The sequence below is a fragment of the Frieseomelitta varia genome, unplaced genomic scaffold (genome assembly GCF_011392965.1).
Source record: "Frieseomelitta varia isolate USP_RPSP 00005682 unplaced genomic scaffold, Fvar_1.2 scaffold_480, whole genome shotgun sequence".
NCBI classification, from domain to species: domain Eukaryota; kingdom Metazoa; phylum Arthropoda; class Insecta; order Hymenoptera; family Apidae; genus Frieseomelitta; species Frieseomelitta varia.
The window spans coordinates 349888-375299 of NW_025110235.1; the positions used below are offsets into that span (position 1 = coordinate 349888).

The following is a 25412-nucleotide window of genomic DNA, read 5'->3' on the forward strand; positions in this document are numbered from 1 at the left end:
CAGATAAGAAAGCGAGATAAAAATAGAAGTTGCATAAATGATTCTTTATAACTGAAAGAAATACAAGCAGCACTGGTAAAATAATTTTTATTACAAAACTAAATTTTTATTATATAACTAAGTTTTCGATATATCACCCTAATTCAAGGAATTTTTCACGCAATTTTTAATTATATGTTTTTTTTAAAAAGCTTTTACACAGCAGAGTTATTTCATTGGAAAAAAAATAATTGGAGAACCAAAACCGCTCTGCTCACAAAGGAACGCAACCTCTTTACTGTTCACAAATCACACTGGAATAATCCTTCAAACAATACATCTGTTTTACCTTTCCGAAACGTAAGTCGTATGCACTCACAGAAAGAGGCGGTATCCATTCAGGTAAAAGAAAGCTAAATAATGGAAACTGAATGGCCCTGGTCCTACGGACCCTTGAAATAGCGAATGATCTCGAACACGAGAAGTCTTCTTCGCTCGTTTAACCATCGAAATTCTCCGATAGCGACGAAGAGGAGTGTAACATACAGGACTGCAACGGGGAGCTTGCCATCGGGCAGAGAGACAGGCTACTCCAGCAGGCGAGCAAGTGCCAGTTGCTCAGCGGCAGTTGCCACGGCTAGACATACATTTGCGTCCTTTCATCAAGGTCCTCGTTTGTATGCAACTTACCCCCGGTCGTGTTTCTTTCAAAAGTAATTTCAAGTATTTTTAAGTAACCATTGTAACGTAAAGTGACGAAAAGATAGCCCTGAAGAGAAACTAGAAAAGAAAGGAAAAGAAACGAAATCGTGGAAACGTTTCAAAGGGAAAAGAACAAGAAAAAGAAACTAGAGATCATGAAAAGGAGAATGCCATGTGCCAGGAACAGTGAGTGCGTGTGAGTGGCGTGCGTGTTACGTGCGTGTGTCGGACCAGTGGCTTCGGTCCTTCGACCCTCGAGGACGTACCACCAGCCGAGGACACGATGATGATCCCGATGATACAAGCTACCATCCTCCTGTCCCTCTTCGTTTATCTAAATGCCGCTCCGAACACCATCACTATGGCTAAGGTAAGTAATTGAATGTTGGTTTAAAGAATTTAAAGAATTAAAAAAAAAAAAAAATAGAAAATTAATGTTAACTGTTTTTGTATTATGGACGAGGGTCGAGTTTTAATTTTGTTTAACGAAAAAAAGCAACGACTAAGTTGATTTTCATTTTATTCCTTAGTAATACTTTACACAAAGTATTTGCAAGTAATTTGAGAGAATATATACAATTAAGAAGTTTGATTTATGACACATTTTCATGAGATAACGCTAGTAGTGATAGTATATTTAACGTGAATTGAGATAATAATTAATCTATATTTAATAACTATTAATCTATATTTAATTGACATTAATAGTAATGTTATTAATGCGCGTACATTTAATACACATTAATAACAATGTTATCTTAATCCAATCATCTTACAACACCCACTCCGAAAGTAATCAACAGAGTTATATCCAGGAAACAAGATTCGTTTGTCATCTTGTCATATAAATTCCGTTGTTGCAAAAGGAAAGGATCACAAAAATACAAACGGAGTTAAACGAGTCCAAACGTGCATGATCTCGTGATCATTCCAATATATTTCGTGTAGGAGCGTGCAGGTGCAACTATTTACTAGAGGTGTTAGACGGTTAAATGGTTCATTGTGTAGTTAAGAGGTATTCACTTGGCAATGGTTGGCTGTTGGTTAATTAGACACGGTTCGCCAGTGCGATAACTGCAGATGAGAAGAGTGGTTTCGACTAACGAATGGAACGTTTCTTTTTTTTTTTTTATACTTCGTTGCACGACAGAAAAATTATTAGCGCTTATACGAGCCGTTCCATGGCCTTTTAAGTGTCCCGCCGTACGATACATTTAGTCTTTTTGTTTGTACCAAGCAAAGAAGAAAGGTAAATAGCGGTAATATCCAACACTCGATTAGAGATCCGATGCTATAATTTTTTTTTTCCTTCTTAACATAATTATAAATACGCGAGATATCGCTTCTCTTTCTCTGTTTCTGCCCCTGTTCCTCTCCCTCTTTATTACTAATGATTAATCGAGAAACTCCGACCAACGCTATACTTCGTTGTTAACTTAATTATGTAGAGCACCCGATAACTTACTGCTTTTACACTCGGTGGAAAGATAATTTTGATTTCTTGTTACGAAATTTTATTGCATTACACACACACACACACACACACACACATTCTCTCTCTGTTCTAAGAAAGATTTCAAAATAAACGATTCATCCGTGAAATAGTGGCGTTTGTTATCAACGTGATATGTTCGATTGCGGCGCGAGATCTTCAGATTTCACAAATATGATTCATCGTTAACTTAATCTATGCTTACGATCGTAAAAGGCAACGCTATTACGACACTTTGCAATATTCGATAGTAACAACGAACTTTCTTCTTAGCACCTCGACTTACGATCTTTCCCATGACTATGTATCATACATCAGCGTGTTAACTAGCGATTGCTTTAACAGTCCGAGACAAAACGTTGGAATATTATATGTTCAGTAATTTTCTATCTTCGTAATATCAAAGTACCGTCAAAATTCATGCGTTGAACTTTGATACAGACCTACCCTCGCTGTATTTAATCTGTAATACATATCATCTCGAGTCTGACTCGATATTACAAGACGAGAGGTTAAAAAAAATTCGCGTAGGTGGTCTTATGACTGTGCCACAAATTCAAAGTTCAGTTTTGAACTGAAATAGCTCAAGGAACAGGCTGAATTCTTTTTGTTTAATTAAATAAACTCATAGCTAAAGAAATGGAACCTAAATAGAAATTCTTATATATCATGACAAAATACTTTATATTGGGTATATTTTGCATGTATTTTTGCAGAATAGATGCATTCTATAAAATCTGTAGTCTACTTGGTGATCGAAAAATTCTATTATTTGATTTCTTTAATTACTTTTCATCATAATATTTATTATATTATTATTATATTATTATTTATTATATTATTATAAATAATATTTATTATCACTTATGGTTATACATTCATAATCTCATAGTTACTGAACCTTTTTTTTAAAATTTAAATAATCTTGCCTCTTATTTAAATCTTATTTTAAGAATAATTATATTATTTAAATAATTTAAATAATCTTAAATAATCCATGTCTCCATACGACCTGTGTTTCTAAGCATAGCACTCAGTTTAACAAAGATCTATCAGAAAGAAGTCTCGATTTTTTCAAACAGCTCGACACAAGTTCAATTAACTTAACACGATCCCAAATGTCTCGAAACATCACCAATAATTCTCAAAATCATAGCGTCCGAATCGATTTCCGCGGGCAGTCGCCGATGGCAACCGGCTAAAGAGAAAATCGCATTTATTTATGTCGCAGCCATTCGTTTCTTCCCTATCGTAATTAATTACGATAAAAGCCGTGTCTACACAGTATACTTTGTTCTTTCTCCGTTTCTACCGTTTGTTTGTAAATTAACGAGTTTTCCTCGTGCGTGCAGAAGCGTAGAGAAGCTCACGAGGGACAAGCTTCGTTGGAGATAGCACGATTTTTCATTCCGACGCCGGGATAACGATATTCGCTTTCAATTACACGATATTCACGACAGTTAAATGGAACGCGTAATAGCCGCGAAATAACATTTCTCCGTGACAACGCCGATAAAAAACGCCACCATTGCCGTTTCATAGATTCTAGAACCAACTAATTGCAAGAGCGTTAAATTTTAACATTTTTTTTTTTTTTTCGACCCGAAAATCCCTGCTGTAAAGTTAGAACAAATAACGACGTTAATAAACAGCGAACGTTACATCGGTGCATGGCAGTTTTATACTTAATGATTTTGTTGTTTTGCTTCTCCACTGCTCCGATCTCTCTCTCTCGATATATCAGGAAAACGCTTATCCTCTTCGCGAGAAGCGCTTCGTGCTCCACTCTTTTCTCCTTTCGCACGACATTGCATTCTGTAATTAAATTGTTTGCAGCTCCGGCTTTTACAAGAGATACAGTTCTGTTAGTCGAGCGCGTAAGATTTTTTTAACGATCATTTTGATCTTCATTTTAATTGGTGATCATTTTAACATTCAAGTTGCCGATGATTAGTTAGAAAATAAAAAGAAGAGGAGAATTTAAAGAGATAGTAGAACGTCCCTTATCTGTCCCTCTTTTTTCAAAATTTTTTTATCTTAATATTCGGACTATCACTAGAATATCTGCCAATATGTGCTAACAGATAGTCTAGTTGTTAGACATTTTGTTGTAATAATGTAACATTCGAATATTAACCCTCGAGTATCGTGAGCTTACAGATGACTATGGTAATGTGTAGAAAAATTTAATATAATTCTAATTTATATATTTTATATGTTTTTTATATATTTAATTTATTTTTAATAATTTAATTAATAATATTATAATAATATATATTTATATATATTATTATATCATTTATATTATATATATTATATTATTAATATATATTTCAAAAATTTATTATTTTCTCTCTTAAAAAATGTGAAAAACAAAGGTTCGCATAAGGGAGGTTCTACTGCAACAGAACAGGATCTAATTCCCGCGACTAATCTACATCAGCTATTATTCGCTCCGTACTACTCGAAGAAATCATTGACTCTCTCTAAAGAAAAAGACGCATCCGAAGAATGTCGAGTTTTTTTTTTCTGTGCTCTCTATCGAGACCACTTACGTAGGTGCAGGTTTGCCATCGAAAGGAATTCATACGTGGGCACACTTGGCATCCAAACGGCATTTTGTTGTTTTTTATTTCTTTTTTTTCTTTTCTTTTCTCGCCTCTCTCAGTTTCGACTTACACGCTATCGTCACACGGACAAACACAGCCGTGTTTCTTTTTTTCTTTTTCTTTTTTTTTTCGAGCGCGTTTCTCCTTTTCGCTCGACCTTCGTGAAAAAGGACGCACACGCTCCATTAATCAGTAATATTCGCAACATGGAGATTTCGCTGGTGTGCAATAAAATGCCATTCATTCGGGAATTCCACGCGGTCACGATCGATCTTTTGATTGCGCGTCCTTCCGATCTTTGCTCTCTCTTCGCCGAGAACTGCGAATTTTTCCGCTTAAATTTTTAATGTCTCGTTGACCGTGGAATTTCCTGGATTTTCTGATGTGGAAATTTTTTCTTTCCTTTGGCACAACTTCTTCTTGCGTGCAATATAGAGCATATGTAAATGCAAAAGTGCTCCATTAATGTAATTAGCGTAATATAGTAGAAGTAATGTTAAAGATTAATATAGGTACTGTCAATGTACAAACCAGTACAGCTCTTTCTATATATAATACAGAATGTGTATAAATTACAATCTTCAATTAAATACATACTTTAATAACCACATTATTAATAACAGACACATTTTTCTTCATATTCTTTGTGAGAGAAATATACTAAATTAGAACCATATTATCTTGACAAAGATATAGATTTATTATCTTAACAAAACACAGTGTGGCCTTCAAAAATATTTAATATTATTAAATATTTTTCAAGAATAAATAATTAAATATTTTAAAATATTTATAGAATATTTAAAAACACAGTTACAGTATCAATGTCGAATATCAAGTACTCAAAATCAATTAATAAAATTAACCATTGATCCTAACAACGCTATTACATCAATTATGCTAGTGTAATAATATAACTTCAAGTTTCCTCGAACGAACATCTGGTCAATATAATACCTGATCATTCTCCTTGAAAATCACTCAGTTGGCCACCAAAGCCTTCTCCTACCTTCATCTATAATCTAGGGAACAAACGATTTCTCTATCACATTTCGCGTCCTTCTCTTTCTTCTCTTACCGTTTCTCGTACCTAGCCAGGAATTTCGTTCGTTAACATTGAACGTATGCAAATCGCTATGGAGACGAATTCTTTTTACTGAGAGACGAGAATCGTGAGCCTCACTTCCGTGTAATCTCGACTTTCCCAGAGCCGGTAAGGAGAGATAAAACGATCTACGTAGGTCCAACTGATCCAGAGAACTAGGCTCGAACTTGCCCAAACGTGCACACGTGCAACGTTGAACTACTCGTACCTGGAAGAAGCGGCAGCGGCTCGCTTCCAAGTATGCACATCGGATCGTATCTTATCCACTCTTGTTCGATTTTCATCGAAAATCGCGCGTTTTATCTCCTCTAGGTGAGACTACTGCAAATATTGTGGCTCTTTAGCGCTAAGAGATGTGTTCGAGATGTTTGATCTTTGCACAACGGATCGCGCGTCGATATTCGATATTTGCGATGCGTTTGCGTGTGTCTATTTTGCAAATAACTATTACACATGTAGAAAGCTCGTTGAGATGTGCAACGCAACGCAAGGAATTTCAGTCAGTTCCGTAATCAAGAAGTGATATTTAAAAATGTTTCGACCAGATATAAAGATCGCAATAATAAAATAGAAATGATACATTGTATCCTACAGTTACATAAATCACTCTGAAATCTTCAATTCTTATACAAGTGAAGTATACACGAGATCGAATAGAGTTCAATTTACAAATAAAGTTTTATTAGTTTCTTACACAATATCGGATAAAATTATCTGTAAGTATATTATGTTTTCTATTTATTGTTTTATTCTCTATTAAATTTTCTATTAAAGTCTAATTTTCTATTAAAGTATTGTATTTTAGAATGGAGAATGAAAGAATCAATCCGGAATATATTTTTAGATCACTGTACATAATAGGAACGAAAGTTAAAAGTGTATCTTTACGAGAAAGAAGAATTTGACGAGCAGACGATAAATGACCGATGAAACGCGTTCTTGTTCGAAATATAATATTCAATGTGATTTTTTTTCTTTTTTTTTTTTTCTTTTGGCAGGACGAAGAAGACGTCTTGAATCTCGCGTCTTAATCCCTGCGAGGACGAGCAGTAATTAATAAGAAGCTGGTTGCACGTATGGCGAGCATCAAGCCGAGAAAGAATGTGTCTAAGAAACCTGTTTGGGGAGAGCCAATATCTTACGAGGTCCTCTCCTCTTTACCTCTTTCTCTCTTCTCTTCTCCCCATGTCGGGAACCACACATGTGCACCTTCTTCACGTGCGACACGCAAAGCTTCTCCCGAATACTCAGGTGTTAGCAGATATTCCCCTTTTGTGCATCGTTTTGCCTTGTGCATCGTTAGTCGAGGCCTCCTCGTCGTTTCGGCTATTAGAGGCTCTCGATCGGCGTCTTTCAAACGCTAATTGACCAAATTATTCAAATCGATTAATAACGTTCCTTAAAGCGTGTTGAAAAATTTAGCTAAAGTTCCGGTGAAATTTTGGGTACGATAATTTTAAATTCTAGAATTTGCGGACGTTTGAGAAAATTTTAGTTAGTTTAATTAATTTAGTCATTCATTTAAAAATTAGAAAAAACGTGGAAAATCATCCAGTATACAATAAAACTTCGTTTAGCTGAGCATGCCAGAGGACAAAACCGTTCGGATGATAGAGGCTCGCTAACTTTCTCCATATCTTGTTCTTACTTGTTTGCATAATAAGAGATAGTAGATAAGAATAACAGAAATTAATTATGATTTCGTATATTTGAGGCTCAGCATTAACTGGCTTGAATAAATGAGGATAAACGAATTTCTACTGTAATATAAATACATTATGACAATATTCAATCTAAACGTAACGTTGCAATATTAAATTTAAGATCAGGAATTAATAATACATAATTAAATGTAATATTAATATATATAATTACATTTATATATGAACTCAATGAATTTGAAAACTGAATATATATATATATATATATATATATATATATATATATATATATATATATATATATATATATATATATATATCAACAAGGCGAATTTTAATTAAAATTAGAAATTGAATTTTCCTTCATTCAGAGATGAAGAACAATACATCAAAAAAGGAGAAAACACTTGTACGTATACAAGCCCAAAAACAATAAAATATTGCAAAATGTCTTCATACAAGATTTCTGAATATCTTCCTTCATCTCAAGGATTACACGCGTATATCTGATCCTCCGTAATTGAGCCTCGTTAATAGCAGTGTTCTATCAATGATCGTTACACAACTGTCTCATTATTGCACAAAAGCGATATTTCACCGTTGACGGCGGCTTCTCTCGATCCACATTCACATCGTAATTTTCAGCGAGTTTCCAGGAAAAAAGAAAAAAGAAAAAGAGAAAGAAACGGCGAATCGGGTTAACCATTTCTATGTTGAATTCCGATCTAAATAGCAATTAGCGTGCTCGTAACGAGGTATTCGAAAAGCAATTAAACTCACAGTCATTTTACAATCGGTATATCAAGTGTACCGGCCCAGGACCTTGATCGTTGATCGCTAGGTAATATTCAGTTTTATCATGACTCAAATCGATCCGCCGTCGCTACCATATAATCAATTCTCTTGTCGTGTCAACTACGAGGGCAAAGCGGTAACGCATGGCGCCAACCTGTTGGAATACTTCCTCTTTTTTTCTTCTTTCGTTCTTTCTTCTTTTTTTTTTTCTTCTCCTTTTACTTATTTACATATATTGTCGCTCACGGCTGGCGAAGTATGTTTGGTGAAATCGAATAATCCGAAGATAAAAATCGGACGTACTTTCTTTATTCGAAAAGGGCAATCTTCGAATTTTGAAAATCTTTTTCATTTATGTCTGTAATTTGGTCCGTAGGGAGGAATCGTCTCCCTCTTTCTGATTCATGCGACATTGTTATTCTATGTATAAATGTTTTATTATGAATTTTTATTGATGAAACGTGTAGATATTATTATATATTATTATACATACTATATTATTGTATATACATTATATATTGTTATATATTATAATATTATTACATACACGTCGTTCCTTTGACTACCAAAATAATATCTAATTCTATTCAAAAACTGTTTTCGTTTTTCCTGCAAAGTATACTTTCGAGTTGTGTCGCTTTCATAGCAAATATGTGATGTGCGTTCTCTATATGTATAAGATGTATCTTGATATCCGTAATTTAGTAATTAAATTACATGCTATTGAAGGCAAGCAGATCCGCATACTTTTGAGTTTCAGTGTATGTACGTGTCTGTACACGCGTCTCTTCGTAACATGCACATATTACTCTTCTCTACCGGATCGTGGGTCCTCATGTACTTGTTTTTTTCTTCTGACACACTTCCTTGGCGCCTATAATAATCCTCGAGGCGAAATTGGTAGCAAATCCTATCGAAGCTAAAGAGGGAGGAAAAAAAAGAAGGAAGGATGACACATTCTTGAGGCGTATCGTTCGCGACATTCGCTCACGAACCTACAATTAATAGTAACCATGCGGAAAGTGTAGCTCGATAATTGGCGCGCGTGTCAATGACGACGACGCCGTCGAGACGTTCCACGATAATTAACACTCGTCTCGTTAAACACGACTCGTAACCGTGAACTAAGAATTGGAGAAGAGAGGAGCCCCACGTTCGGCTAATTAATAACCATCCTTCCACGCTTGATGGATGGAAACGATGCCTCCTTCATCTTTGTCGATCATTATTCATTTTTATTGGCCTTTCTCCCCTCGACGGTCGTTTCTCCACTCGTTGGATTAGGTTGGAATTAAGCAGAGTGTTTGTCGAATTTGATCGCCCGATGATTTAGCAGCTTGTATGCTACGTGAACTTATTACAGTTCATGGAGAGCTGCAAATAAATGTTGGTACCACATGACTTAGTGGATAAACAGAGTAAAAACAATTTTTCTCTAATAATTCACTTTCTTTTCAGAGAGACTATGTGATTATTATGAAATTCTTATTATTTTTATGAAATATTATATTTATAATATTTATATAAAATATTATTATATTTTGTAATATAATTATGATAAAATATAATATAATAAATAATAAATATAATATATTTATGAAATTATATTAAAAATATATTATATATAATAAAATATTAAAATTTTTTTTATATAAACATATAGCAATTCTAAAAAAATTATTCGATCATTAACAAGATGGATGTAAAAATCCTGAACGCGTGACGTACAGGGACGAAAATATCAATCGCAGTTTGGTTTCGATATTACGATTGTACTAAAAAGCAAATGTATGCGACTTCAAAATCTTGATATCTACCGATGAGAAAAAATTCAGCTTTATATTTCATCTCTGAATCAACTTCCATACAGATGCGTAATTTCCTCGCATTTTCCATGTTGAACGCATCATAAATATCTTGAACGTCGTTCCGAATGATACTTAAAAATTCTTTCTTGCGAATATCATTCTTTAATCGCCGTTCGTTTCATTTTCAGGAAACAAGATCACAAGTGAGTGTTTTTGAAACATTCGATTTCACTACGACCAATTTCTCAACAGCCCAATATACACACATAATTCAACGCGTGTTACACCACCGATACGATATTAATAGAAATGGTCAAACTCAACGTGATGAATGTTCTACAAGGATTTTTCGCTACTTGCTGATAAACCGGCTCTGCTGGAATAGGATCAATTTGAATTTGCTCGAAACGCCGTTGTATACGTGATCGATATCAAGCATGAAACGTATGAAACTTTAAACACGCTTGGACGTTGGTGACCGGCGGACAGGTGCAACAAGTAATCACGGTGGTCGACGTTTTGTTTGCAGAAATTTGCATTTGCGTGACGTCTAGAGTGCACATAACTTGGTCTCTATCTGCGAATTCTAATTAGTCACAGGATGTCACCGTGGCCTGTATCTGATAATCAACTGATTGTTTAACTCCTTAACATGCTAGGCTTGCTATCTCGTTGCTATCACAGTGCTATTACATTTATGTATAATAGCTTCAATTGATTATATCTAATTTATTTGATGGTCTCATTGGATGTACCCAATTTAAAATTAATTTTAACAGTAATATTGTTAATACTGTTTCACGTTGTATTATTCATGCTTGATAGTTGTCAATATTTCAAGTAAAGTCTCTAATTAAATTAACTCTCTACAATATAGCATCACTCACGTTAAACTTGAAAGTTACATATCCATATATCTATAATTTGAAAATATTTTATTACTGCACTTCATAAACCATTTAACATAAATGTTAAATGAATGACTTGAGGATTCGTTCAGTTTGAGCAATTTTTAATTGAAGTAAATAGCTATAATTAATTAATTAACTTTTTCTCCTGTTAGCAAATGAAATCTTCGTTGAGAAATCATTTAAGTATGCGTTCTCGTTAAGATTTATTTTCTGCCAGAAGGAAATGCCTTGGCGCGCGGGATTACGCGCCGAAAAACCTGTTTTGTCCGAGCACACCATAATCGTGTTATCGATTTCCCCTTATTTTTATTTTTCTTCTTTCTTTCTTTCTTTTTTTTTTTTTTTTTGATATTACGTGCTTGCAGTGCGCTTGTTAACGAGACAAGCGACACGACAACACAAGGAAATCGTGCCACGCCGTTGGCAACAATCGAACATAAGATCCTGGCCAGGTAATCAATTTCTTCGTAGGCGAAAAACCGCTTCGATAGTAACACGCACGAGAAATAGCTCTTTAGTTTATCGGTAAACAAATTAGACGTGAGAATGCCATTGCACGAGATCGTAGCCGACGATGTTAGAATTTCAAGAACGAGCGCTGGTAATAACATTATTTTCCCGCTAATGGATTTTGTGATCAGGATTCTCCACGTTCCTTGAAATGTTGACTTTTACAGGCTAGCTACAGGCTCGTATGAAAATCTGTTCCTGATTTATTTCGTTGTTTCGTAATTTATTTCATTGTTCCATCATTCTGAAAGGCGTAAAGCTCGCCTTCTGAGATTGTCTTAAACTCGAAAGTATTTTTTAATGTAGCAAATACATTATAATAGCTGATAGTGAATTTTCTTGATAAAAAAAGCTTATATGTATAATTATGATGATATAATATTTTTATAAATAACTGTAGAGATAATAGTAGATTCATTCTTTATTATGGATGCAATAGACTTCTACAAAGATTATGTTTTGCTCTAAAATTATTTATTGCTATTGTATATTGTAGCTACTGTAGCTAATACGGAAGTTCATTTTATGAAAATAAATTTAATGGTATGTAATTCTTTGAATCGAATAAAATTACTATTTTTACCAGAAATTAATTTTTACAAAAAATGTTCCAGGAACATAGTGCAAAATCCATCGAAATGAAAAAAGAATGATATTGGAAAGAAGTAGATTATTAAAAATCCTAAAAAAAACTCATTAGCTGTTTTCTATTAACAGATAAAGAGAAAGTAAGAATCAACATCTTCTAACAATAAAATGTTAATTATCAATTTGTATCTGAATCCTGGCGTACGTTCCTAACACAAGGTGCAAGTTCGCACGATTGTTTAAACTTAAACATTCAAAGTCGTTATCAGCCAGGAACACTGACTGAATTAGCAAAGCATTATTTACTGATGTGTATTCTTATGAGGATTTGATAATACTTATTGCGCTTAGCTGTGTTTTCTCAATTTTTGAATTCTTTTTAGTACATTTTATTGGAAATAATATGACGTTACATCATTAATCACTAGACGCTGAAAATCACATGACACCACAATAAGTAACGTCACCGACTATTAACCATTGAAAATCATGTGATATCACAATAGCAGCTTCAGTCTTTAATCGCTGAAAATTACATACGCCATAAGAACGTTTCTTCTTTGTTAATATATCATTATGGTGTTGACGAATGTTATCAATAAAAATATTCGCACGATATTATATTTAATATTGTTTAAATTTGATAGATCTACTATTTTACTAAATATGGTATTTGTCAAAAGCTAAAATATATTTTTGTCTAAACTCAATATGTAACATGAAATAGGATTACAATATGAACATATCAACATCTTGAAAAATAACTTTGAAGTTTTGATCAAAGTGTAAGATACGGTTCAATTACTAATAACGTGCTATACGCGGTGGCCACGCATAAGTGACCGCTCGTTAATGGCCATTTTCAGGCAACTATATACTGTGTACGTTGGCGACCTTATAATCAAAGACATTGACAAATCACTGTGTTTCGTTCGTCGACTGTTCCATAGAAAGAAACGACACCTTCTGAGAACCCATCATTAGGCGTACGTACGTGCCTCGAAACGTATCTTTATCCTTACTATAGTCGAGCATTCGATTCAAAAAATCGTTCAGAGCAGTTACGCGCTTCTCGTAAAGGGTGATGTAACCCATCAAGTGAACGTTTGCGTTTGTTACTGTTAACATAATTGGGAAGTTTTTCTGTTCTAAATGATTAAAAAAAAAAAGAGGTAGAACGAATCTAAAATTCCAAAAGTAATGAAAATAATACAAGTAAGAAATATAGATCATATATTATATTTATATAGAATTAAAAAAATATAGATATTTATGTAGATTAAATTCAATTTTCTTTATAGAGTCGCACAGAGGACCTAAGAAATCTAGAATACATCACTCGCTGCTTACTGTACCAGATAAACTCAATCAACAATGAACACTTTGATCGCTGGTCAATGCTCAATTTCTTCGCGACACAATTCCAGAGAGAAGACAGAGTTTATTTCTCTCTTCCGCTATGGCTGCTTGCTCTTGCAACTCTAATTGCTGCGATTAGTATCGACAAAAGAAATGCGAACAGGAGAAACGAAGAGAGTTATTTGAAACTTAAGAAAAAAGTATGAAGAGTTTCCCTGTCGTGAACAGAAAGAAGCAGAAAAAGAGAAGAAGAGAAAAAAAAGACGGAGAGAAAAAATAATTGGACGCAATCGAATGTGATTACAGCACAATTTGACGGTCGCGTGCGTCGTTTTCTTAAATCGCGTTCGCGGTGGCGCCAAGCGTGCAATCGTCGGGCGCACGTTCTTCGTTCGTGTTAGCATTCAACGCGTAACCCGGATTATTCTATGCTACATCGCGTTGCACTCCACCTATTACGCGTATATTGCATCGCGTATGTTGCATGCACGCGGTACGCGGCGTTAATGCATTCCAGAGGAACAAGGGGTGCGTGCTACCAATCGGGCGCCACCTCTGGCCACCATTATCTCCGTAGATCGTTCGAATCTCCCTTTCGAGGGGAATTCCGTTATTACAAACCGGTGGCGGTCCATCACTTATTTTGGCACCGTTATATCTTACCTCTTATTTGCTTATCGAGCACGTCGTTCGCTCGTGAACATTGAATTTGATTTTATAGCTCCTCACGACAGTCGATAATATACGTTTAGCGGCTTATACATTCACTTCTGCTAATAAGTAACATGTTCGTGACTTTTAGGATAAATTATATCCTTCGAAGATTGTAGACACAATTTGCTATTATGTGGGAAAATAGGTGTGTCTTAGAGTGCGTAATATAAGGAGTACACTAAGCATATTTCTTTTATCAATTTTATATTTAAAAAAATGTGATCTCCACAAGTGCAACTTACTATTACGAATTCGCAGAAACTATTATTTTAGAGGAATTTATAAATTGGATGACATACGAAGTGGAAAATGTTCCACACAATTCATGTATCGCTTGCACATTAATTATAATACACAACATTTGTTTCTGACATATACAATATGTCTCAACGAAAGTAAGATGAGTCTAAAATAGATTTATTAATTTAATAATTATCAACTAAATTTATTAATTTAATCTTTAATTACCAATGTTTCATAGATGACTATCAACGAGTTTATCAGAACTCACAACAGAGTATTCTTCATTATTATTCTACTATACTACTTCTATTTTGTTCTCTTTCCTCTTTACGTTTGTTAAAGTAGAATTTATACGTACAATCCGTCGATGTTAATTGAATTAGAAGCTACTTAGAGTGATTTATATGGTTGTGCCTTATATCTTTTTATGTATCGAACGATTATGCTTATTCAAATAAGCGCAACAGAGGTGAGGCACGTAGGAAATGGCAACGAGACGACAACAACGACGATATTTCACCGATGGTAATTAGCAACGCATTTCTCGACGAGGCATTCAATCATTTCAACGAGGGTAATTACTGACACGGTCGTATGTTCAAGATCGTAAGTCAGAGGTTTCACATTCCGTGCAATGCAAATGCATGATGTAACGATTCAGGCGCCTCTTTTGATGGATTTGAGGCGCCTTCTTTTCTGTACAGAGGCGCGCTCCTCCTTGTTAAAAGACGCCTCTGTTCCAGCCGATTACCAGTGAATCATTCCCAGTAGTACACAGAACTTCGATTCAGGAATTTTCGTGTAGATATTTGCATCGTTTAAAATCAATTAAAATAAATTGCACGTTCTCTACGTGTCTACATTGTCTCTGCCTGTGTGTGACAGTTGGCGAGTGATCAGCGTACTCATTGGAAAACACGATTAATACTATACATCGACGCGAAAGATATATTTTATTTATAAAAATGTTTGCATCTAGATTGCTAGAATATTAATGCGTTTTTTCTTATTACGTTATTGTGACTCATTTACCTATTTCAGTGCTGTTGATACATTTACTTAGATTTATTGTAGAGAGTATCTCTTTGTTGAAATTAAAATGTTAAAGTAGTGTAAAAGTTCCTACTTTCATAGTAATAAGACAACTCGTTATATATTTTTGAGCACGATTGAAATTTAAAAGTATCCTGCTGTAAATTCCTTTCAAAGGTAGCACAACGATCTCTGCTGCCAATTATGGTTACAAGGAATGCGATTCGCTGTTATGCGTAAGAGGTCACGAAAGATAGCGTAAATGCGTCAGCAATCTTCCTGGAACATCAAACGATGTTGATGGATTCATGGAAAATCGTGAGAAAGAATTAGTCATCCGGCGAAATGTTCAGCCAGTTTTAATTTTCATTCTTCCGTTGCCGTGTCCATTTAAAGGGAAATCGTAAAAATGACAAATACCTCACTACGCTTGAGAATCTTTGTAAAATGATTCATAAAGATTAATCATTATGGACGTGTGACTTCACTCGCGATGAGACTTCCAATTACATATTAATTAACTAATTTATTAGTTAAATTAATTTCATTACTATTTTTGACAGGTTTGCCATTAAAAAATATTTCACATACAACATTATTCTAATTACATAGTCTTAATTAACTAGTTAAATTAATTTCATTACTATTTTTGACAGGCTTGCCATTAAAAAATATTTATCACGTGCAATATTAAAAAAATGTTATTAAACTAACATAAAAATAAAAATAAAATATAAAAATGTTATTAAAAAAATGTTAATATTGTAAGAGAGTAACCAAATATCACTCTATTTGAATCAACGTTTAACATGTTGTGTATGGTATGTGGGCTGTGTGTTTCAGGAGGAGTGTAGAAAAAGGATAGCCGAGTGCACAATGAGTAATGGTGCAAGTACACCGGTATGTGGGAGCGACGGTGTTACGTATTCGAGTCAGTGTCAGGTCATCTCAAAGCAGTGTCAAGGCATGTCTATTCTTATCAAACATACTGGCCCTTGTCCAGGTAATTGCATTAGAATAGCTTGGTAATAATTATTAGCAACCAGCAATCCATCCGATTTCTTTTTATCCTATATTATAAACAACTTCTAAACGAACAAAATTTTGTTACTCAGAATATTCCAAATGATTGAAGAACGTTCTTTTCTTTTATCTCTATCCTCTCGCTACGATCAAATCGATGAAACAGGATCGTGTACTATAACTTGCTACGTTCGATAAAAAGGAATCGTAAGAATGTACGCTCTGAAAGATACGAGTAGGAAACAACACGTCTGACACAAAGAATCACATAATTGAACCTGTCCATCTAGAGACACCAGCATGCTTCTCCGCAAGATTGACCGTCAGGCCGGGTGCACGGCCAGTCTGTCGCTCGGATGGCACTTACGCGCCGGTGCAATGTCACGAGGAAACCGGGTACTGTTGGTGCGTAACACCGCAGGGCAGACCGCTGCCCGACACCTCGGTAAGAAACGAAAGACCAAGATGTGTGAAAAAACCTGGTCCCAGATCTACTGCTTCCACCAGGAGCGGCCAAAGGAGGCGCTCGCCCAACTGGAAGCAGCGAAGGCAGTACAGCAGTAAGCACAGGAATACCTGTGATCGGGCGGAGAAGTCTAAATTCAACGGGAACCTCATCGAGAACTTCAAGATCGAGTACAGGCGGACGAACATCTCCGCTGATGGTGAGGGCTCAAGGAGACGAACTCATATCACAAAGAATTGGAAATATTTCAGTCGTTGTTTTGTTATTTAGAATGTCTAGCTGTTACTATCTTGAGGTACTTCTCCATTTGATAGTTAAATTGTCGCGAGTTGCTCTCGAGAGTATTTCTCGCAAATGAATACTGCTTCTGAGAGTTACTGTCCGAGAGCATCGCTCAACTGTTTGAAAGAAAAAAATGGAGAAGTACCTTTTAGTCGAAAAGAAAATTGAAATCGCGAGCTCGGGTCGAGCGATCCTGAAAAGTGATGTGTGAAATTTTTAAAATTCGATTTCTTTCTTTTGTCGATGAATTATGCATCGTATATCCCACTGTTGGCTTTTATTTTTTAGTTTTTAACATTAACTTGTCAACTTTCTATTTTTTCTTTCGAAACAGGTGACAAAAATGTGGAAAGAGTGTTGTCGTGGAAATTCGTGACGCTGGACAAGAACGGAGATGGATATCTAGATAGGGCTGAGTACAAGGAGTTGAGGAGACTAGCGAAGAAGGCGGTAAGGCCGAAGAAATGCGCTCGCACGTTTGCCCGCACGTGCGACCTAAATCGGGATTTGAAACTCTCCAGGCAAGAATGGGGTGCCTGCCTTGCGAACGACTTCACTCGTAAGTTTAAAACGCGGTGCACGCGCATCTTACACCGTAAAAGGCAGAATCTCCGAGGTCGTCCCTCGTAGATGACACTTGCACGATACTACGATCTTTTTTCCCTTCGTCGAACTAAAACGATTGTTTAAAACAAATTTATCTGTTTCTTTTTATTACGTCTTCTCTTGATTATGTTTCGAAGAGGTTTTCATCGGTACAACAAGTGTATTGTTGAACTCGGGATTATCAATTCGAGTTGCAAACACTTGCCAACACCGTTTTCCTGGTAGGCGAGTGCTCTCAAGGTCACAGCCGAGGCTGATGAGTGCATAAATCAGTTTTGAACACGTTGATATTTGCGAAGCGGCGCGTCGCCACGCTGTTGCGCCACGAAAGATTGTCTCCTCTAGGATCTCGTTGCTTTGGTATACAGGCTGATTCAAAAAAAACCATAAGCATCGTAATTCTTTTACGGGGAAGAAGCGACAATAGGAAATTTTACATTATAATTGTGTCTAAAAGATCCTGTTCTATGTATGCGAAAGTTCATTTCTTTTCTTCTACTTTCATTTGGAAGATAATTGTAAGTAATGCGGGATTTTTGAACCATCCTGCGTAATCTCACATACCATCGAACGTGGATGGAAATTTCTTTTGTTAATGAAATTCAAAATTCCAACGTGTTTCATAGATAATCGGAAAGAAAAAGAAAGAGAAAGAAAGGATCCAAGATCGTTATCGTACAAGAATCAAACACTGCAATGTTAATTCCAATGTGACACACGCCATCGCGCATCCACGGATGTTTAGTAGAAGTTATCGTTCGCTCAATTTCGAACGCTCTTGTAAAACAATAAACTGATATCGCGGAAAGCATAAATTCGCTTTTATGGCAATCGTAAATTGGGATTAACATCACCATCTGTACTAAAATGCCTAACATGCGCTAATCTATCTACTCGTGTGGCATGGTGTGCTCATTTCCTTGGTAAAAGGTGCTGCCGGGTCGCTTTTTAAACTTGCATGCGTGTATCTTGTGATTCGCAAATCCATCAAATTCCTAAACCCTTTCCCTTTCATTGTCAGTAATCGAAGACAGAAAAGAATGCGACAGCTGCAATTAAATGCGAATTTGTTGCGCCTCTAATCACCGGCGATGAAATTACAAGCACGTAGCAAACACGTACAATTTATTATTTATCTTACGAGCGGACAAATCTCTCGCAAAAGAAGCATCATTAATTCGACACGCGATTCTTCGATTCTTCATTTTGTTCGACGTTTTTTGTAATCACCATTTACATAAACATTCATCTTTAAAAACTTATTTCTTCTTCTTTTCTTTATGCGATGATCTTGTGACATTTTAATATGATGTGGTCGCAAGTTTTTAACGTAACATCCAATCAATAGTATTTGACGTTCATTGTATACGAAATTAATTTTTCTATTTTTTTTTCTATTTTTCATTTATTTTAGGTTTTAGATTATCTATTTTTTACTTATGTTAGATTTGTATAGTTTGAAAATGATTTTGAACGGTTATATGAATTTTCTGATATCCGTACCAGTTATTAGGATCGCGACACTGAAATATTCCGGAGTTCCTTTCATTTTTCAATTCCCTGCATAATAATTGAAGTAACTGTAAAGAAGATGTGTTTCCCGAAATATGCAAGATTTCAGATTCCATTATTTCAGCAAAGTTAAAACTCCAGTCCAGAAAGGTACGATCGATTGAAGTCTAATCGGCAAAACTAGTGCAAACTTTCTAATTCAATCACGTTTCGATTCATCCATTATTCATTGACACAAGGAGACATGAGAAGTCAGGAGAGAAAAAAATAGGAGAAGTCCACTTCTAATGATACATTTGAAACCTCGTTTCAAGTTTCGAAGATTGATACCACGTGCCGTATGTTCGTTTCCGCAATTGAACTTGAATATCGCTAATGAATGTTTACAACCTCCAAGTTACAAATTATCAAATTGCAAACAAATTCTTGCGGATAACAGTAACAAATTTAATATTGAGACAAAGAAAGCAAATTTTATAAATCACTTGACTACTATACACGCTACTATTAATCAAATTATTTGACTCTCAATACTATAGAATTTGATAATGAAATGTTTGATATTTCATCGTGCACGAGCAATCATACTCTCCATTGAGATCTTTTTTTTTTTTTTGGAGAGATTCACGTGATAACACCACCATGAAAAGTTTGATACAATGATCATTGTGTAATTTAGATTAAATTAAAAATTAGTGAAATTATTGTAGAAAAAGGGAAACGTTCGACGTTTTATATCCTGCGTCGAGCAAGCAATCGTGTTCAGTCGGAACCATGTTTCGGTGAGGGCTTGTAACCCCGGTGGATAGTTTAGAAGTAGTGTTCATTGCAGTTGGCGTAGGCGCGGATTTACGAAGCGACGCGTCGTCGCGCGGGCGGTCATTCTCGTACGGCTAACCGCGAGTACGAAGCGTGCATGCACACGAGGTCAATTGCTTCAATTCCAACGGTGGCCGGTCGCAGTGTGGGCAAACTTCCGGCAGGATTCACGAATGTTAAGCGGGCCGGCTACAGAAGACGGCCCTTGGCGTGCGCGACATCCTGTCCCGGCCACCGTTTGTAATTTATACCACGATTTAGACACCGACCACGATGACCAACGACGACGATCTTCCGGTATTATCCTCCAACGACGCGCTATAACTGACACGCTTTGCAACAGTTTTATTTATTGCCGCATTCGACAACTTCCAACCAGTCGCGACCTGGTACTTCCTGAATGTTGTGCCCGTACTCAAGGAACGACAAAGAGATGAAAGTGAGAAATATGAGAAACAGAAAACCAGCTTCATCGGGAGAAAATTAACTTTTCATCAAATCAATAGTTTCGTATTTTTAGAATTAACAATTTATTTGTGTAAATTGGATGTGGGACATTCTACTCTCCAGTAGTGATTTATCGTTCATACAACTATAGAAGATTCAAATAAGGTTCAAATAATCGGATTCATTTAACCGACTGAAATTTGATTCAAATGGAAAGAGATTTCTGTTGCACATTCTTCTATGTTGCTCCCGTATGATATAGATATAGATATGATATAGATCTGATCTTCTCTTTGAATTTTTACAATTCAATTTGAATTTTATTCAAAATAGGGCAGCGCTACTCTTCCTTTAATAAAGCATTGTGCGATACAATTTGCAAATTTATTATCATATCAGAGCAGTTTAACGATTTGTGTTTCGATGGTAAATGTTATTGGAGAAACCTTTATCTATTGGTCTACTGTAGAACACTGCTTGAGACTCCGTGCTTTTTTCTGTCCTGATATAGTTCGATAGTTGATGTGAGAGTAGATTGGTTGATACGTAGAATCGTAGAAGCCAATTGCATGTTAAGTAATCACGTTCGACCTAGGATTCTCCGGTATCGGCTCGTGGTGGACCCGAGAATAACTTCCAGTTGTTGCTATCGACGACTCGTGTAACCACGATTCTTTCACTCCCCACCGACACTCCGTAGATTCTATTTTCATTTTGCCCGTAATATCAGAGAACGTCGAATAAAACGGTAGAACAAAAATGAAGAATTGTCTCGCTCTGTTGGTACACTGTGAAATAACACTTTATGCACGAACGAGCATGCACTTGTTGATCCTTCGAGTTGAGGTATCCAATCGAAGAGAGCGTAGACTGCAGAAACTTAAGAGCTGCATTCGGAGAAAAATGTCTCGCGGAGTTCCGTGTTTCTTAAACTCTATGATGCTTCGAATTTCTTGCACTTCGAAGCTTCAGAGGCTACGGAGATCCAGAGGAAATTTTGAAGTTCTTGAGACTTTAACCTCAAAGGTTTAAAAAGTTCTGAAAATGATCCAGAACTTTAGAGCTCGATTCCAAGATTCTAAACTTCCGGATGTTGTTCTTCAATTGTTGTAAAGTTACATTCTTCGTATAAAGCTATTACTAACTGTTACTATATCGATTGTTTTCTCCGAATGCACATCCCCTTAACGATCGCATGGTACTTCACTGATGACACGCCAAATCAGCGCATGAATCCTTCTGACAAATTTGCTACCGGTGGACAAATGAAGTAGGATGTACACAGAAAATTAAATTGTAAATGTAGTTTTATCACATGTAAGAACGCTGGAAAATGAGTGTTTTTGGGGGAAATGACGGGGACAGAGGAAATGAGAGAAAGACAAAGAGAGAGTGAGAAAAAGACGTGAGTGTTGCCTGAGAATTCTTATCTAGCGATCGACCCTCCACTATCCGATGTTCGCCACCGCTCGCTGCTCTGCTAGCAAAACCTGCGATGCGCGAATGACAAAAAAACATTGTACATATAGGTAAGGCCGGTCGGCTGAGTGACATCATTGTTATCATTTAGTACGTTTGTTCTTGTCGCTGAACCCTGCAGACGAGCGCCCCGAGGTCCCTGAGGCCCAGAGGACCCGGGTCATGGACCAAGGTGAGTCCTAGTTCTGCACACGAAAAAAAAAAAAAAAAAAAACACCACTGTGTTTTTTTTTTCTCTCGAATCTTTCGCTTATCGTCGATTGTCTATTCACCTGTTGTGGGATTCCTTGTGAATTTTTTTTTTCTTTTTATCGCGTTAATGTGGTACCATCAACGTCAAACATGTATACGCGTGTACAATATTTTTCTGCGATAATCAATCGATTCGATGTTCCGTTTCTCTTTTCTTCTTTCGTTCTTTATTTTTATTTCTGTTATTATGTTTATTGTCAAGTGAATATACGATACAAATTTTTTCAGTTGACTTAGTTTTAAAGAATCGGTTTTTTTTTTTTTTTTACTCCGAGAAAGTTGTCCAAGATATACGTACATGGAGTGAAAGAGAAGAACTTCGTAACCTAATTGTTTCTATCAGTTTTTAAATCATCGCTGTGCTTTGAGCAAAATTATTTTGTCTCACGATCCACGTGAAAAAATCCGTAGGAATCCCCGTAGCACGTTTACTCGAGAAATTACTCTTTACATCTTTTTTCATATTCTTTGCGTAGCTAAAAATAAAATATAGTTCAGAAGAAGATAAAATATATTTCAGATGAAAATGTATCAGTTTCTTTTATGATAAATTTATTCGTACAGTTTCAGGAAATAATAGACTTACTTTAAAACGATCCACATAGCAATGCTTCCTTTCTTCATAAACATGTTTGATTTTAATCGATAAGACAAATAGTCTTTCTACGTGTGTCTTTTTGTGCGTCACCACCCATTCATTCGCGACGATCGACACAGTTTTTGTAAAAAAATCATTTTCAGGAAAAAAAGAGGCAGTACTGCACATTAAACTATTGAACTATTTTATCATTCGTAAAACGCATTTATTCAAATATCATGCACATACTGTGTAAAAGAAAACAAGAAGGAAAAAACATGTGTGCGCCTGTGTGTGAATCTCGTTGTTCGTTGGGTGGTGACGGTCACTTTAAAATTATCCTAAAAAAAAGCAAATGTGCGACATCGTGATCATCAGCGAATGTAAATACGAGTCTCTTTTTCCAAAATTAACCGCTGCATTAACAGATCGTATCGAAAATTGTACAAAGAAATAAAGATCTTCATCGTGTACATTGTCTTAAAAATAGAATGTTTCGTGGAAAAAGAAGAACGAGAAACGTCATGTGCGCCTTGTACATAACAATTAACATTAATCTTAAAATTTCGGTGAATGGGCCGACTGTTTATTGACTTTATTGTTTGAATGGAAATAACAAAGATACTAGAACTTGATACTATTTTTCGTTCTTCACAGTGTTGAAAGGCAATCCTCCTCCGATGCATTCTCGACCAACGTTCAATGATGATCCAGTCGATACGAAAGAAGATAGTGACGGTGAGTTTCGTAATTACACCTTAGATAATTTAGATTCATAAAGTTTCGTAATGATGATAAAAAGAAAAATAACTCAGCCGACATTTTAATTATTTTCCCTGATTGTTTATTGAACTCAACGAATATCAATATGACAATTTACAGCAAACGATTGTTTGACGGACAGACGATCCGTACTGGAAGACGAGAGGCAACATTCTCAGGAGAAGTTTTATATACCTGAATGTACACCTGACGGAAGGTATCATCGAGTACAGTGTTATTCTGGCTACTGTTGGTGTGTATATCAAGACACTGGTAAACCAATACCAGGTACATCTTCTAAAGATAGTACTCCAAACTGTAATCCAGTACCTACTCCTAGTAGACCCATGAAAGGTAACTAAATTACCTTGAATGAAAATATTTTTAAGAATATTTTCCATGAAACGATGAGTATTTGATTCTGATACCAGGTTGTCCTGAACAAAAGAAACAATTGTTTCTACGAGATTTAATGGATTTGATGTACAAGAAGATGAAAGCCTCCGGCACGGATTCCGATGAAACGACGGCTAAGTGGCAAGCTTCTAAAGAGGAACAAATAGCAACCTGGCACTTTGTTATGCTTGACAAGAACAAAAATAAGGCAAGGATGAAAATATATTTTTAATAATGTTCTAAATGCTTATACTAAAACTCAGATTGATAAAACAAACTAATATTCATTATATCTTTTTTCTGTTAGGTTCTAGAAAGGAAAGAATGGAAAAGTTTCCGCACGATGGTAGCGAATAACAGACAACTTCAAAAATGCGGTAAAAGACTTCCTAGATACTGTGATATTAACAACGATAGAAAAATCAGCATGACAGAATGGTTCAGTTGTTTGAATGCACAACGATCTACAACATGTAATTATTTTAAATGATTCGTTCGCATAATTTTACAATCAAAATTATATCTTTTTCTTTTTAATTGAAAATGTTATATTATTTCAGCCGAGAACACGGAAAAAACATCAACGAGTAAACCGAAGAGAACAGGTCCGAATCCTTTAGATCAGTTTCTTAAGAACGACGATGACTGATGTGTGATATGAACGTGTGTTCGTCATTTTATCAATACGTGTAGTGATCATTCATCTAACATGTGAATCGTAACAATGGGACTTTCAAAAGAAAGCCAGTTACTATGTTAAAAGAATTTTATTTGTATTTTTATATTCGGTGATAAATGTCCTTTTATTTTTAATACGAAACATATTTCTGTACCTCACAGATATTGATAACTCGATAGTTTGTTTTAGCATATATAGCTGTGTGTGTGTGTATATATATATATATATATACACATAGCTATAATAAAAAGTAACAAAGTATTATGGCATACAATTGTGTACATATTTAAAAAATTTTTTTTTCTTGTTTAAGCTTTCTCATGGCAAAGATAAATGGAAACATGTAAAATTGAATATACAATTGCTAAATATGCTATTAAACTCGCTAATTGCCTGGCTCTTTGTTGTACGAGTATCATAAATAATTGTTTAATTTAGATTTATTTAAATTTAATTCGTATACATTTTAAGACTTCTTTCATAACTATAAATTATATGTCATTATCGATTCAAAGATCATTATAAAATTGAAATTTGTTCCACGCAACAAAATTTTATTATGACAAGACACAATCTAAAGCAACAATTAATATTTCAAATATTA

General features: G+C 35.4%; 1 protein-coding gene across 3 annotated transcripts; it reads left to right on the forward strand.

Annotated features, from left to right (window-relative positions):
- The first annotated feature begins 520 nt into the window (after positions 1-520).
- LOC122532896 (SPARC-related modular calcium-binding protein 2) lies at positions 521-24942 on the forward strand. 3 transcript variants are annotated; one of them, XM_043662077.1, is made up of 10 exons: positions 521-1051; positions 16352-16511; positions 16822-17196; positions 17614-17838; positions 22234-22314; positions 23629-23709; positions 23854-24087; positions 24165-24337; positions 24437-24602; positions 24690-24942. In XM_043662077.1, the coding sequence occupies exons 1-10, from the start codon at positions 965-967 to the stop codon at positions 24776-24778; spliced, it is 1671 nt and encodes a 556-aa protein (XP_043518012.1). In that variant the 5' UTR covers positions 521-964; the 3' UTR covers positions 24779-24942. The 3 variants fall into 3 exon arrangements, with proteins under 3 accessions (XP_043518012.1, XP_043518013.1, XP_043518014.1); XM_043662078.1 differs by having other exon boundaries at positions 522-1051; positions 22264-22314; XM_043662079.1 differs by lacking the exon at positions 22234-22314 and having other exon boundaries at positions 522-1051.
- The last annotated feature ends 470 nt before the right edge of the window (positions 24943-25412 follow it).